A 13,915-nucleotide genomic window follows, 5' to 3' on the forward strand; every position below is an offset into this window, starting at 1 on the left:
ACGTTTTATTTTGGCTAACCTGTGGCTGCAAAACGAAATTTAACTCTACAAGCAATACACGCTGTAGACTGATAGTAGCGAACATGGAACGTTGGCCGTCAATTATCTGTCACCCAGCAAGGTGTGTCGGCCTTTATACACGTGCCACCGAAGATTCCAGTGTTATCGCTAGCGACGACATAAGTTTTAGAACAAACTGTAATATACACGTTGTGCACGTAATCTCATCGAAAGGTTCTAAGATTATCTAGATGGTCCCCAGTCTTTAGGTCCGGTTTGGGCAAGGCAGCGTTACACGCCTAATGGTGCAGTAACAAAAATAAAAATAAAGGAGCGCATGCGGCATTATCATTACAGCATTACCAATTGTCGCTATTGCAGTCATGATTTCGCTGGTGACACTTATTTTCATTTATTTATCGTTTATACGGCAAAAAACTTTCTTCACCGTTGCCGAGCAACCGCCAAGCACGTGCTGTGCTCGGTCATTGCTCGGCATTGGTTCGGCAAGTTTTTTGCAACACCCCTGCCGTCTATATAGTTTGCCTAACAGCTCTGCTGTTAAAAAATCCATAGAGTCCCATAATAAGTTATGCACACAAATGCCACCTTAACAAGAATCATGCTGTGTGTTCACGTGGCATAAGATTCATGCATAATCCAAAAAACGACGTTCGAACACGGCACAAGATTCATGAATAATTCGAAATACGACGTTCGATATGGACGCAGTTGCATCCTTTGTGTAGCCTACGCGTATTGTGCAGTGGATGATAACACTCGGCTAAATTTGGCATTGCACGGAAATTGACGTTTAGGCGCGGCTTGGCACAGCAGGTCAAATAAGCGTAGCATGGTGCAATTTGTGCAGCACTTCCACTCCTGCTTGCGATATCATTCTGATTGTTTTGGCTTCTGTGCAGCTCTCTGTAGAGCCCCTCCACTACCTCGACTATCCTATCCACATTAGCTATGACAATGCCTTCCTGGTTTTTAATGCATACATCCGAAATTGCCTATGCAGAAGTTTTCCTTCGCAGCTTTTAGGCTTCTGCCACTTTTTACAGCCTGCTCAATTCTCTCTATGTTACACCATCTGACAGTGGTGTGGGGGTTGGGGGAGGGGTAAAGCCAACAGAAACTTTTTGCATGACAACCCCCTCGCCACTTAGCTACTTTTTTTTCATTGCTTTGTGCTGACATGATTTAGAAACTGAGCGATGCTACTGTCACAATATCATTCCTGGGCGCTTTTTTACAGTGAATGATGTCTGCACATGGGAAAACGTGCCACGGTGTTTGTCAAGGCTTTAGAACTCTGTGAGATTTTGGGTAGGAATCCCGGCCACGAGCGTTGTTAGTTGGCTAGGCGACAGGATTAATGCTGCAGTGGTTAGACTGTACTCAGCTGTGGTCATACTTGTACCCACCGGAACAGATCTCGCTGGAGTCCATCACTACGATAATTTTTATTAGGCAGAAATTTGTTTTATTGGTAAAAGCCGGACACGGTTCCAACGTATTTCAGGGGGTGACTTGGCATTGCTAGGAAGCAACGAGCTCAGCATAGTTCGGGCAGTGACACTGAATGCGAAAAATGAGAACTTTATCGGCGATACATGTCGGCTGGTAATGTTCCGCCTTAAAGGGGAATGTGGGGATTGTTTGTAACTTTTTTGTTTCTTGGCCTAGGTTCATGAAATTTGGTATACACACTAAAGATCACATTAAAGAGATGAATGCAAATTTTCATAAAGATATCTTTACTAGTTTTTACTTTATAAAAAATTCTTAAGTTTGTCGCTCGTGGAGAATCTGGCACAGCAAGGAAACTTGCTTAAATGCTGGAATAACTTTTAATGTATGTGTACATATTGCTTGTAGCCGAAGACAGTGCCAGGCTTTTTTTTAATGCCCTAACAATATTCTGCTGAACATTATTTGCATATGCATGTGCTTCATCAAGTCCTGCTTTTCAGTAATTGTGGAATTTAAAAAAAAATGAAAGCCGAAACTAATATTTGAAGACTGCCTTCAGTTATGACAAAATCTATGAGTTACAATAAAACAAACAGAATGAAAATCGGTCCAGCAATAGTCGTACAATGCTTTCCATGAGCAAGGTGGTTGGAAAAAAAATAAACATCACAGAAAATGGCTTTTAAAGTTTGGCAAATGTTGCACCTTAATGAAAATGCCCATGGGCTATAGTCTTTGGCATCACTGTGAAGAGGCATCTTTTTGGACCTCTGTTCCTTGGTTTCTTCACTTTTACGCGCTTTTTTTAAGATGCAGGCAGTCTTTTTCTTAAGCCCTCTGGAGGGCCATGGAACAAGGACGCACACCCAACGTAACACACGTTTTCGAGTACATACGCACGCATCCTAAATTATATTTTATTACTGCCTCGTTTACCGCTGTCTCTACAGCAAAAAGGGAGGCATGTTGGTCCTTGGATAGTAGAGACCAAATCACAGAATGCAAGCTCTCAGTTGCATTCTGTGTCTTCACTCCTTTGCATTGCTCAAGCAGCTTTGTGTCTGCAAGGCGTTCATACACTGCAACAGCGCTTTGGCAACTCTGCTGGAAGGCTGGTACTTGTGGGTTGGTTGTACATGTCCTTGTGCCTCTGCAACTCTGTGTGTACACCAGTTCGTACGACCAAGGGGGCATAGCTCATGGTGAGGACCGCGCGAAGAGAGTCGTCAACGCTCGATGCTTGCGCCTCTGCCGCTCCCGCTGATATGTAGAGAGTCTCCAAGTGCGCCTTAATGGTGTGATATTGGTTTGACAACGTTGCGTAAATTTTCGAACCACTGGCACACGGTTAATCAAAGTTCTCGTCGAAGCTCATCAACGCGCGGGGAACACTCCCTGACAAGAGGCGCGCTTCCACAGGCTTTGCTGGCAACGGTGACCTTTGATCTCAACGACTGTTGGCGATTTCATCTCGGCACTCGGTAGACGGCGTTGAGTAACTTAAAGCGAGCGTACATGGTGAATAATCGTTAATCTCGAAGCTTGTTGACGGACGAAGATCGCTCGTAGATAACGGGCGCACTTTCGCAGACTTTGACGGCAACCTTTCAATCGAACAGTAGCCGGCGATTTCATGTCAGCTACGCGAGCGAGCGCCTGTGCGTTGAGGGTCGTCGTACTCGGGGAAGCTTCGGATACGTCCTTCGTTGACCGTGTTCCGTGACGATCACCAGACGACGTGTTACCGATGTTGTCGCAGTGCGACTGTTAGATTCGCCGCTGGGTTCTTGGGGGTGACGCGGTGCAAGGCAACTTGGCATGTCATTCACGTGTCCCGTTGATTCCAGAACAGTCGTTGGATATTCCACTGCTCCCGCTAACCGCCACCTTTTTTTCGCCGTATGAGGCTTCCGCTTTTGTTTTCCAAATGCGTGAGTCGTCGAAAACTTCTTTTTGAACGATTGAGATTCTATAACGGCGTGTGTGCAACAAGCGTCAAAAAACGTGCATGAAATGTGGTTTTTGATGCAGACGACCGCTGCGGCTTTTCCTCTATTGTTGTGACAGCACCCAATGACAGCACTCCTTGCAGCGTGCCAGCCAATCAGAGGCGCCGTTTCATAAAACGGCCCTCGGATTGCCTGTATAACTACGTGCTGTTTTTTTTGCTCTTTGCACGTTTTTTCTTTGCCGGTGACGTTTGGAATGCATGAAAGCGGGAAGGCGAAGCGTCGACGTTTCAAAGGATACCAAGATGGCGGCGACTGGTGGTGCGAGCGATGAACACTTGCTTTGTGAACTTCGGTGTTTTGTGCAATTTTGAGCCTCTTTCTCGCCTATCGCACAGACAAACTTATTTTTTTCGGGCATTTGGGGATGGTTTCCAGCCAAATCAGTTTGTTACGGTATAGAAGAGGCACTGGAGATGCCGAAGTGAGTGATTACCAAAAATATATTTTTTTCACGATCTGATTCCCGCATCCCCCCTGAAACACTAGCACTCGTTTCTCCCCTGGCAGAAAAATTCACCAGCATACATTTTCTTCGCTTCCCTTCAGGTGCAGGTAAGATCTTGCTTGCCTAATATTTCACTCTGTATGCGAAATGTCTCATGTTTGTGATTGCACCCCTACAGAAGGCTGGCAGGTTCTGTTACGTTGTGGTGCCATACCACAAACGTGAATGAACGCAAAGGTGTTGATGCACCTGTTGTTTACACCCGCCGCGGTGGTCTAGTGGCTAAAGTACTCGGCTGCTGACCCGCAGGTCGCGGGATCATATCCCAGCTGCGGCAGCTGCATTTTCGATGGACGCGAAAATGCTGTAGGCCCAAGTGCACAGATTTCGGTGCTCGGTAAAGACCCCCAGGTGATTGAAATTTCCAAAACTCTCCACTACAGTGTCCTTCATAATCATATGATGGTTTTGGCACAATAAACACCACATATCAATCAATAAATTACCTATCGTTTACTGTATTTTACAGCAATTACTTTACTTTTACTTACTTTCTTCACAAGCATACCCATAGCTAGAGGGGCAGCCTCATGACAATGATATGAGTCCATGCACAGAATCTGTTCAAACTATAGCTGATAGTGACGTCACAGAGGAAATCTGATGGCTGTTTCCCCCCCTCCCCCAGTCAAAGTGGTGTGAACCCCTCCGGAAAAAAATTTCTGGCTACGCCCCTGCCTTCTGATGTCGGCTACCTTACCCCTATTGATTAACTTCGATGGATGGATGGAAAAACTTTATTTCGTCAGAAAGCAACTGAGGATGATTCCGTGTTGGATGGCCATCAACCCAAGGTTGGTGGCGACCTGTGTGGCCCACTCCACGACCCTTAACAGGACGACTGGGTCTGAGCTGGTCAACACGGCCTCCCAGTGCTCAAGAGAGGGATCACGCATAATATCCAACGACGGCGGCACTATGCTACATTCCCAAAGTATGTGATCATATGTTGCCACAGCCTGACACCATTTGCATTGCTGCTTAATCTCCTCCGGGTACATTTTGTTCAACACGTAAGGGTTGGGAAAAGATCCCGTCTGCAGTTTTCTCCAGACGCATTCCTGCGCCTTAGTCAACCGCTTGTGCGGGGGCGGATAAAACCTGATTGATTGATATGTGGGGTTTAACGTCCCAAAACCACCATATGATTATGAGAGACGCCGTAGTGGAGGGCTCTGGAAATTTAGACCACCTGGGGTTCTTTAACGTGCACCCAAATCTGAGCACACGGGCCTCCTTCATTTCCGCTTCCACCGGAAATGCAGCCGCAGCAGCCGGGATTCGAACCCGCGACCTGCGGGTCAGCAGCCGAGTACCTTAGCCACTAGACCACCGCGGCGGGACGGGCGGATAAAACCTCCGCTCTAGTTTATAATGATTCGTTATGTCATGAAAGGACACCCGCCCATCTCTTGTGGACCTCCCCAGAACTGGCGGCTCACCTACCCGGCTGACGAAACCTCGAGCATTCAGGTAAGCCGCCTCTTTCCCAGGGTTCCCAGAGTGTGCTGGTACCCAGACAATTTCTATTTCTCTAATTTATCGTCCCGTGGCCCCATGCAGAAATCGTGCAGCGGTCGCCGATATTCTGCCCCTCGCCAGATTTCGGATGGCTGTCTTTGAATCACTGAAAATCAAATCTGACTGCGAATTAGTTATAGCTAGCGCTATTGCCGCTTCCTCTGCAGATTCCGAGGGGGGGGTTTTGACCGATCCAGAGGCGATCAAGCGCCCCCACCTGTCCACCACCACAATCACAAAAGCGTCTTTGTCCTTATATTCCGCAACATCTGTATAGACTGCCGCTTTGTACTCGCCGCACTCAACGTGTAAAGCTCTGGCTCTTGCCTGCCTGCGCTGCGTATGGTGAATCGGATGCATATTTTTGGGCAAAGGTTTTATGTACAGGGCCTTATGTAACTCTCGAAAGCTCCACTAGCTTTACTTTGTCGGTTGCATTTGAGTCTTTCATAGTGCGTTGTCTCTTAATGAGATTAGCTTGTATTAGCGCAGCTGAACTTCCAACAGCGAAACTTCCAACAGAGTTGGAAGTTTAGCCTCTACTTATCTAGACATCTCTGTTGTTTTTCTTCTTTTCTAGGCAAATACTACCGTATTTATTCGAATATAGGTCAACCTTTTTTTCCTAGAAATGTTGTTCATAACTAGCTATCGACCTATATTCTTGACCCAAGACTCTCGACCGATCAAACCAACCAAAATCGCCGAGCTTACGGCGTGCAACTGTCGTGACCGCTGTTCTTCAAGCAATTCTTGCTGCATATGCATGTTATACACCATAAAATCTGAAATAAAGACTACCCTTTTCCTTTTCAACTACCTAAGTAATTAGGAAAAAGCTAATGATGCAATATCCGTGCACCGCCTTCGCAAAATGCAGCCACTCTGCTGCGTTTGCAATGAAACTCACAATTTTTCTAGATATTGGCCGTGAAGTCCCTAGCCCGCTAGCTGTGCTTTCAGTACTGCCTGCTGGCGTGCAGCCGCATTGGCACTGGCCTGAGGCCTCGCCATTGCCGCGACGCCACTTTGTTGATTGTACGAGGTGACGAGTTGACGGTTTGCATTTGCTTTAGGCGCTGCACCGTGCTCCCTTCCGGGCAGCAGAAATCAGGCACTTTCTTCTTCTTCTAACCACTACCACTATTTCGTTGTGCACGATTCCGACGTCACGTCAGCAGAGCTACACAGGTGACTTCAAGTGCCAAGTGATACTTTTCATCAAGGACTCGAGAAATCGTGCTCTGTAGTGCGAGTTCTGTGTAAATGAGACATTGATCAGGGGCTGGGGAAAGCAGCGGGACCACCTGTTTGTGTGCAAATTGTCGGCGCTGTGCCTTTCATGCACCAACAATCAGCAGCGGTGGCAGCAAGGACGATGTCGTTTGGGAAGTCGCGAATGCTTGCGAAGAATCCGGTGACGACATCCTCTTGCACACCTGACAAGATGACGACCCCAGCAGTGATCAAGGCACTGAGTTATGTAAATAAAGGTGTGCTACATTTCAAAGTCGTTGTTTCTAAACTAAAAAAAAGATTGGTCGACCTATATGCACATTTTTTTTTTCTCTCATAGAATACTAAAACTAGGCGTTGACCTATATTCGTGCCCGACCTATGTGAGTCGTCCATCAGAATAGTGGTTTTGGGACGTTAAACCCCACATATCAATCAATCATCATAATAGTGTACTGTGTTTTTATTATAGGCTGACTCAACGTCTTCGTAGAAGCGTTCAACCAAATGATCATCATGGTTCAATGTAGGTGCGTAGGCCTGTACAACTTTCATCTTGTACCTTTTGGTAAACTTGATTATGATACTTGCCACCCTCTCATTGATGCTGTAGTATTCCTCTATGTTGCCAGCAATATTCTTGTGTATAAAATCACCCCTAGTTCTTTTCTGAACCGGTGCATTTCATAACTGTATAAAAGATAAAACTTTCGCCAGAAATCAATTGTAGGCAGTTCAGCGCTTTGTGTCTCACCTTTTGTATCCCCTCTTGTCATATGCGCTGCTAAGCACTCTTTATCAAGTTGTACCAACACACCCCATCCTACTGTCTCTAAGTGCTCTATGAATAGCTTTTCAGTGAGTACAGTGTACCCCCATGAGCTCTCTTGTAACAATGAGCAGATGTTAAAACAAAAATGTTGCATAGGGGAGTGTAAGTGCACAAGGATTGTGAATGCTACCTTGTAGGAGGCCAGGCAGAGGCAGCGACCATCTGGTTGGCAAAAGCCACCATGGAGACATGGCTTGGCTTGGCAATTTGCTGGCTCACACGCTCCATCGGTGCACTGGCCCTTGGCTACTGGCTCTTCACACAGTGGGCCCTGCACAAGATCACGGTATAACTCATGAATGTAACAAAAACATCTGAAAAGGTCATCGCAGAGCATATATTTTTCACAGAATAATGGGTACCTGGCATAGACTACTTTGAATGCCCCGTTCAGAACGACAAAGGTCAGAAACAAATTACAGCATATTCATGGGGTGAATGATAATGAGTGGGCGAAGATTCAGAAGTTTTATCATTACGCATGAATCTTCCGAGAATTTTGCCCATTCGATCATCATATAAATACAGCAAGCATGTACTGCAGTCGTTTTCTGAGCCCTCCACTCCCCTGCTTGGTCTTCGACGCTCATACTCGAAGCACATAAACTGTGTGGGGGTGCTGACACCCCCCTGTAAAGTTGTCTGCACCGCGTGCGCACGTGTCTCGCCCCAAGGCTTTGTTTCGGTGGTGACCACCATCGGGCGATAGATGGCGTTGTGTTCGCTTTGAGTACCACTGTTGGTAGAGTGGTAGCGCCGGCGGTGGCCCCTGGCAGAAGGCAGGCCTTGGTGGTGGGCGAGAGTTGAGCGAGCTCTTCTGCGCGTGGCGGCTGCTGCGAACGGTTGTCTGTAGCGTGGGTTCCCCGGTGTTCGGCACCGCGGGCTTCGCGCCGGGGTCCCACGTGGAAAGTCAGGCGTTGGCGACGCCGCCTTGGGTATGTGTTAGTCTGTTGGGTGTGTTAGTGGGTGTTTATCATGTTATTGTGTGTTTAGTGTGTCACTGCGTTATGTTGTTTGTATGGTAGCGTGTTAATTAAAATTGATGTAACATTCGGCGGACGATATCGTCGTTTAAATTAGTTAGTTAATGTATGTATGTTGTGTGCTTTGTACCAACCGCGTCTGCTGTGTCCGTTCACTCCAAGAGCGTGGCGTGGCGAGGCGCTCGTTCACCTCGCCGAGACCCCACACTGGTGCGCATTCGCCTCGCCGAGACCCCACAACTGCCGGCAAAAAAGGAAGCTCGCCAAGAGCGAACGCATTTTAAAGCAAGAGCAAACACGGTCTCCTATCACATGAGAGCATGCGGCGAGCGCCATCTCGTATTTAATTCACCTCTGCCACGCGAGCACCTTCTAGTGATCACTCACCACACTATGCACTCTTGTGCATTTTTAATGGAGCGAGCTTTGCAGTGCCATCAACATTAGAAGTGGCTACGAGAACGCGGGACTTGCATACACCTTAAAAAGCTTTGCCCCTTATAAAAAAATTCACAGTTTTGGCAAAAGGCGAAGCAATGCGATAGCAATTCATTGCGCTGTTATACAAAGTAAGGCTAAAAAATTTAGGAACCATATGATGTGTATTAAACACGGTCAATTGTGTTTGAATTGACAGTAATGCAACAACCACAATATGTTGTGGGGGTGCTGACACCCCCCCCCTGTAAAGTTGTCTGCGCCGCGTGGCGCACGTGTCTCGCCCCCAGGGCTTTATTTCGATGGTGACCACCGCCGGGCGATAGATGGCGTTGTGTTCGCTTTGAGTACCACTGTCGGTAGAGTGGTAGCGCCAGCGGTGGCCCCTGGCGGAAGGCAGGCCTTGGTGGTGGGCGAGCGTTGAGCGAGCCTCTTCTGCGCGTGCCGGCTGCCGCGAACGGTTGTCTGTCGCGTGGGCCCCCGGTGCTCGGCACCGCGGGCTTCGCGCCGGGGTCCCACGTGAAAAGTCAGGCGTTGGCGACGCCGCCCTGGGTATGTGCTAGTGTGTTGGGTGTGTTAGTGTGTGTTTATTATGTTATTGTGTGTTTAGTGTGTCACTGCGTTATGTTGTTTGTATGGTAGCATGTTATTTAAAATTGATGTATCATTCGGCGGACAATATTGTCGTCTAAATTAGTTAATAAATGTATGTCTGTTGTGTACCTAGTACCGACCGTGTCCACTGTGTCCGTTCACTCCAAGAGCGTGGCGTGGCGAGGCGCTCGTTCGCCTCGCCGAGACCCCACACTGGCTGCCCAACGTGGAGCTCTTGGAGTATCGGACGACAGTTTTTGCGGTTCAGTACAGGGATTTTGTTACAGCCAGAGCAGAGTAGGCCTAGGGGGGACTTCTTTGCTAGCGTCGGTGGTGTGCTTTGTTCAGAAGCGAGGAGATTGGTTTTGTAACGTGTTTCAATTTGTCGGCAAGTTGACTTTCTATTTATTTTTTTTTTTGCTCGCAAGTGTTGTTATTTTTTGTTGTTAGTTTTCAAAAACGTTGTTGCATTAGGACGAGAGCCATGCGGTCCGCATCCTGGGGTGAGCAAGGCCTAGAGCACGTGGTTTGTAGGCCAGGCCCGAAGCGAGTGAGTACGGAAGTCTCGTGGGTTGTCCGATTTTCTGTGAATAGCTTCTTCTATCTCTGGACTCAGGGAGCCGGGCGTCGTTGCTGACTTGTATTGCGGCTCGACGCCGAGGCGTCATGACACCGCCCGGGGCGGTGGACGCCGATCGCTCGGTAAGCTGCTGTGTGCGGCGAGCGATAGGGCCACCTCAGAGTGGACGTCTCCTCGGGGCTGCCTCTTCTGCGCCTAGGCTGGGTGGATGCCGGTTGTTGCCGAGCGACTCATTAGGCCTAAGGCTCTACGCAGCCACCTGTCGCACGTGGCACAACTAGGTGGATCGTGGCGTTGAGGTGTCGCGCTCCGCTTCCCTCACTTTTTTTTTCTTGTGAGCACGAGTTAGGAAAAGTGATTTTTGTTTTATTTTGATGGGCGTCTCGGCCGCCACCGATGTATTAGCTAGCAGTACTGACCACCGTACCACGTGGCCGAAAAGCCTGAAGCTCCCTCCCCTAGGCCGCGCTCCTTTGTTTCTTTCGAGTTTTGTTTTTTGTTGATGTATTCAGCGGGAGGGATGTCATCCACGGCCGGCTGTCCTGCACATCGTCAGCGTCGTTGGCCAGGAATGCGGTCGTGAGGTCGGGCGATGGAGATGCCTGGGACCTGCGCAACTGCCTGCAGTCCGGCGCCCTCGCGAGTGCTGGTCGCAACTGGAAGACGTGTCGGCGCTAGCGACGGATCGTCGCGCCGACGGCAACGTTGCTGTTGCGGGGCCGGTACTAAGGTGAAGTCTAGCCGGACAGTGCAGCAGTGTCGACTGGCGGCGGTGTCGTGGGGCAAGGACATTATGGTCGTGCGATCTCATCTTTTTGTTAAAGCTTGTGTAGCTAATTTTTGATTTCGGGATATGGTTTGATTTAAGGTTGGGGAAATGTGGGGGTGCTGACACCCCCCCCCTGTAAAGTTGTCTGCGCCGCGTGGCGCACGTGTCTCGCCGCCAGGGCTTTATTTCGATGGTGACCACCGCCGGGCGATAGATGGCGTTGTGTTTGCTTTGAGTACCACTGTTGGTAGAGTGGTAGCGCCGGCGGTGGCCCCTGGCGGAAGGCGGGCCTTGGTGGTGGGCGAGCGTTGAGCGAGCCTCTTCTGCGCGTGCCGGCTGCCGCGAACGGTTGTCTGTCGCGTGGGCCCCCGGTGCTCGGAACCGCGGGCTTTGCGCCGGGGTCCCACGTGGAAAGTCAGGCGTTGGCGACGCCGCCCTGGGTATGTGCTAGTGTGTTGGGTGTGTTAGTGTGTGTTTATTATGTTATTGTGTGTTTAGTGTGTCACTGCGTTATGTTGTTTGTATGGTAGCATGTTATTTAAAATTGATGTATCATTCGGCGGACGATATCGTCGTCTAAATTAGTTAATAAATGTATGTCTGTTGTGTGCTTTGTACCGACCGCGTCTGCTGTGTCCGTTCACTCCAAGAGAGTGGCGGGGCGCGGCGCGCATTCGTCTCGCCGAGACCCCCCAATGTAAATAGGTTTTATTGTGAATAGTTGACTGCGTGATATCAGACAGGAAGCAAAGTATAAGTTTTACATGAAAAAAATGCAACAAGCTTCTGGTTTTCACGTTAAAGTACATTAACGTTGAAGTCTCCAGTAACTATCACCGGCACGTCTTCTTCGCCTCATAAAAATGGACATCGTCTCTCGTTATGTCTGTTAAAGGCGACGCTATGTGCGAGAAATTGGCGATAAATCTACGGTAGTAGGTGCAGAGGCCAAAAAAATGCTTCATAGCCCTTTTATCAGTTGGCACTAGAAATTTTCGAACGGCATCGATCTTGTTGGGGTCCCGACGAACACCTTCATGGCTTACCACATGTCCTAAGAATCAGAGTTCCTTGAAACCGAAATGACATTTCTCAGGTTTCAGCGTTAGGCCGGCTGACCGTATTGCTCGAAATACTAATAGCAGCCATCTTAGATGTTCCTCAAATGCTGCTGAGAAAACAATGACGTCGTCGAGGTATACCAGACACGTCTGCCACATAAGGCCTGATAGGATGGTATCCATCAGTTTTTGAAATGCTGCTGGAGCTGAGCACAATAGGAAGGGCAAGACTTTAAACTCATTAAGCCCGTCAGGCATAACAAAAGCAGTCTTTTCTCTGTCTCGCTCATCGACTTCGATTTGCCAATATCCGCTTTTCAGGTGCATCGATTTGCCAATACCCGCTGTTCAGGTGCATGCCTCAGCCTGTCAAGCGAATTGTCAATATGCGGTAATGGGCATACGTCTTTCTTTGTCATGCGGTTCAGCTAGCGGTAGTCCACGCAGAAGAGTAAGCTGCCATCTTTCTTCCTAACCAGCATTACTGGTGATGCCCAAGGGCTCTTTGACGGCTGAATGATGTCATTGTCGAGAATTTTTTGGATTTGCTCTTGGATCGCTTCGGGTTCCTTCGGTGCCACGTCGTATAAGCTTTGTCGAATTGGTCTTGCCGTCTCTTTCGTTACAATTCGGTGCTTTGTCAGTCACATTTGATTTACCCTCGAGGTCGATGAAAAACAATATTCTAACTGGCCGAAAACATCTAGAAGACTCTGCCTCTGTGCTGGCGATAAATCTGTGCTCACATCGACAGGTGGTGGTGCTGAAGCGGCTGGCGTCTCTGCCTGTTGCACTGCGAAGCACTCGCGGAGTTCTACAATTTCGTCGAAGTATGCAACTGTGGTACCCTCTGTAATGTGTCGACGCTCGTTGCTGAAGTTTGCCAACAGGATCTCTGCTTGCCCAGATACTACACTGACGAGACTTCTGGCAATAGCAATTCCTCGAGAGAGTAAAAGCGTCGATACTCGTTACGCGACACCTTCTCCAGTATGCTGCGTGTTACATGTCACAGAGACGAGGCGGCATGATAGTGGTGGCATGGTCACGTCCTCAATGATGCGCATGGGCTTGCACTGCAGCACTGCGCTATGGTCCGCTGAGAAGGTCAGTACACCGTCCAGTACATTTATAATGACACCATACTCCTGCAAGAAATCCATACCGAAGATGGCCAGTTTACAACACTCGGAAAAAATAACGAAGGTTGCGAAGAATGATGAATCCCCGATCTTGATTCGTGCGGTGCACTTTCTGGAAGGCATCAGCAGCTGGCCTCCAGCTCCTCTAACTTGCGATCCCGTCCATTACATTTTCACCTTCTTGAGTTTGTTGGCGAGATTCGCACTCATTATTGAAAAGTCCGCACCAGTGTCGACCAGTGCCGTCACGTCGTGACCGTCAATTGAGAGTGTAACGTCGGCGATGAAAATCTCATCTTTCGTCGATTCATTCGAAATGTGCGGCGCTTCAAGCGGCGGTCATGGGGGATTTTCGACTCTTCGGCAATCCACAACTTCCCCCCTGAAGTCGCTGCTTTTCGTTTCCCTGGCGCGGACCGGGAGATTTTCCTCTCGCCATGTTCGTGGTGCTACCTTTATTAAATTGGGGGAAAATGACCAGGAGAGGGCGAGTGTGACCGGAACCCAGGAGAAACGTCCCACGTGAGCGTCGTGTTCGTTACAACGTTGCTTCGTCTTCCGTTGAAATAGCGCCTAGGGGTAGTGGACGAACATCCTTGGTACCCAGCGATGCGATGAGGACAATATGTGGCCTGCTTCTCCACAATGGAAGCACAAGGGCCTGTAGTCAGGGGTACACCAGATGTCAGTTTTGCAGAGTGCAGATTGCATCGGCGTCGGCGTTTCCCTGTAGTACCAAGGCATTGTCAATGGCTGTTGCTGG

At 48.8% G+C, this 13,915-nt stretch overlaps 1 protein-coding gene across 7 annotated transcripts in view; it reads right to left on the reverse strand.

The window, feature by feature from the left end:
• The window catches only part of LOC119178697 (fat-like cadherin-related tumor suppressor homolog), an 812,220-nt gene that overhangs the window by 104,362 nt on the left and 693,943 nt on the right, over positions 1-13,915 (reverse strand). For all 7 annotated transcript variants that reach the window (XR_012888480.1, XM_075882464.1, XM_075882456.1 and 4 more), the window contains one exon: positions 7,716-7,856. Coding sequence is in view for 6 of the 7 variants with exons in the window: in XM_075882464.1 (XP_075738579.1) it covers positions 7,716-7,856 (141 nt within the window). In the remaining variant the exon portion in view is untranslated. The remainder of the gene's footprint in view (positions 1-7,715; positions 7,857-13,915) is intronic.

The sequence above is a fragment of the Rhipicephalus microplus genome, chromosome 2, assembly GCF_043290135.1.
Source record: "Rhipicephalus microplus isolate Deutch F79 chromosome 2, USDA_Rmic, whole genome shotgun sequence".
Lineage (NCBI taxonomy): Eukaryota > Metazoa > Arthropoda > Arachnida > Ixodida > Ixodidae > Rhipicephalus > Rhipicephalus microplus.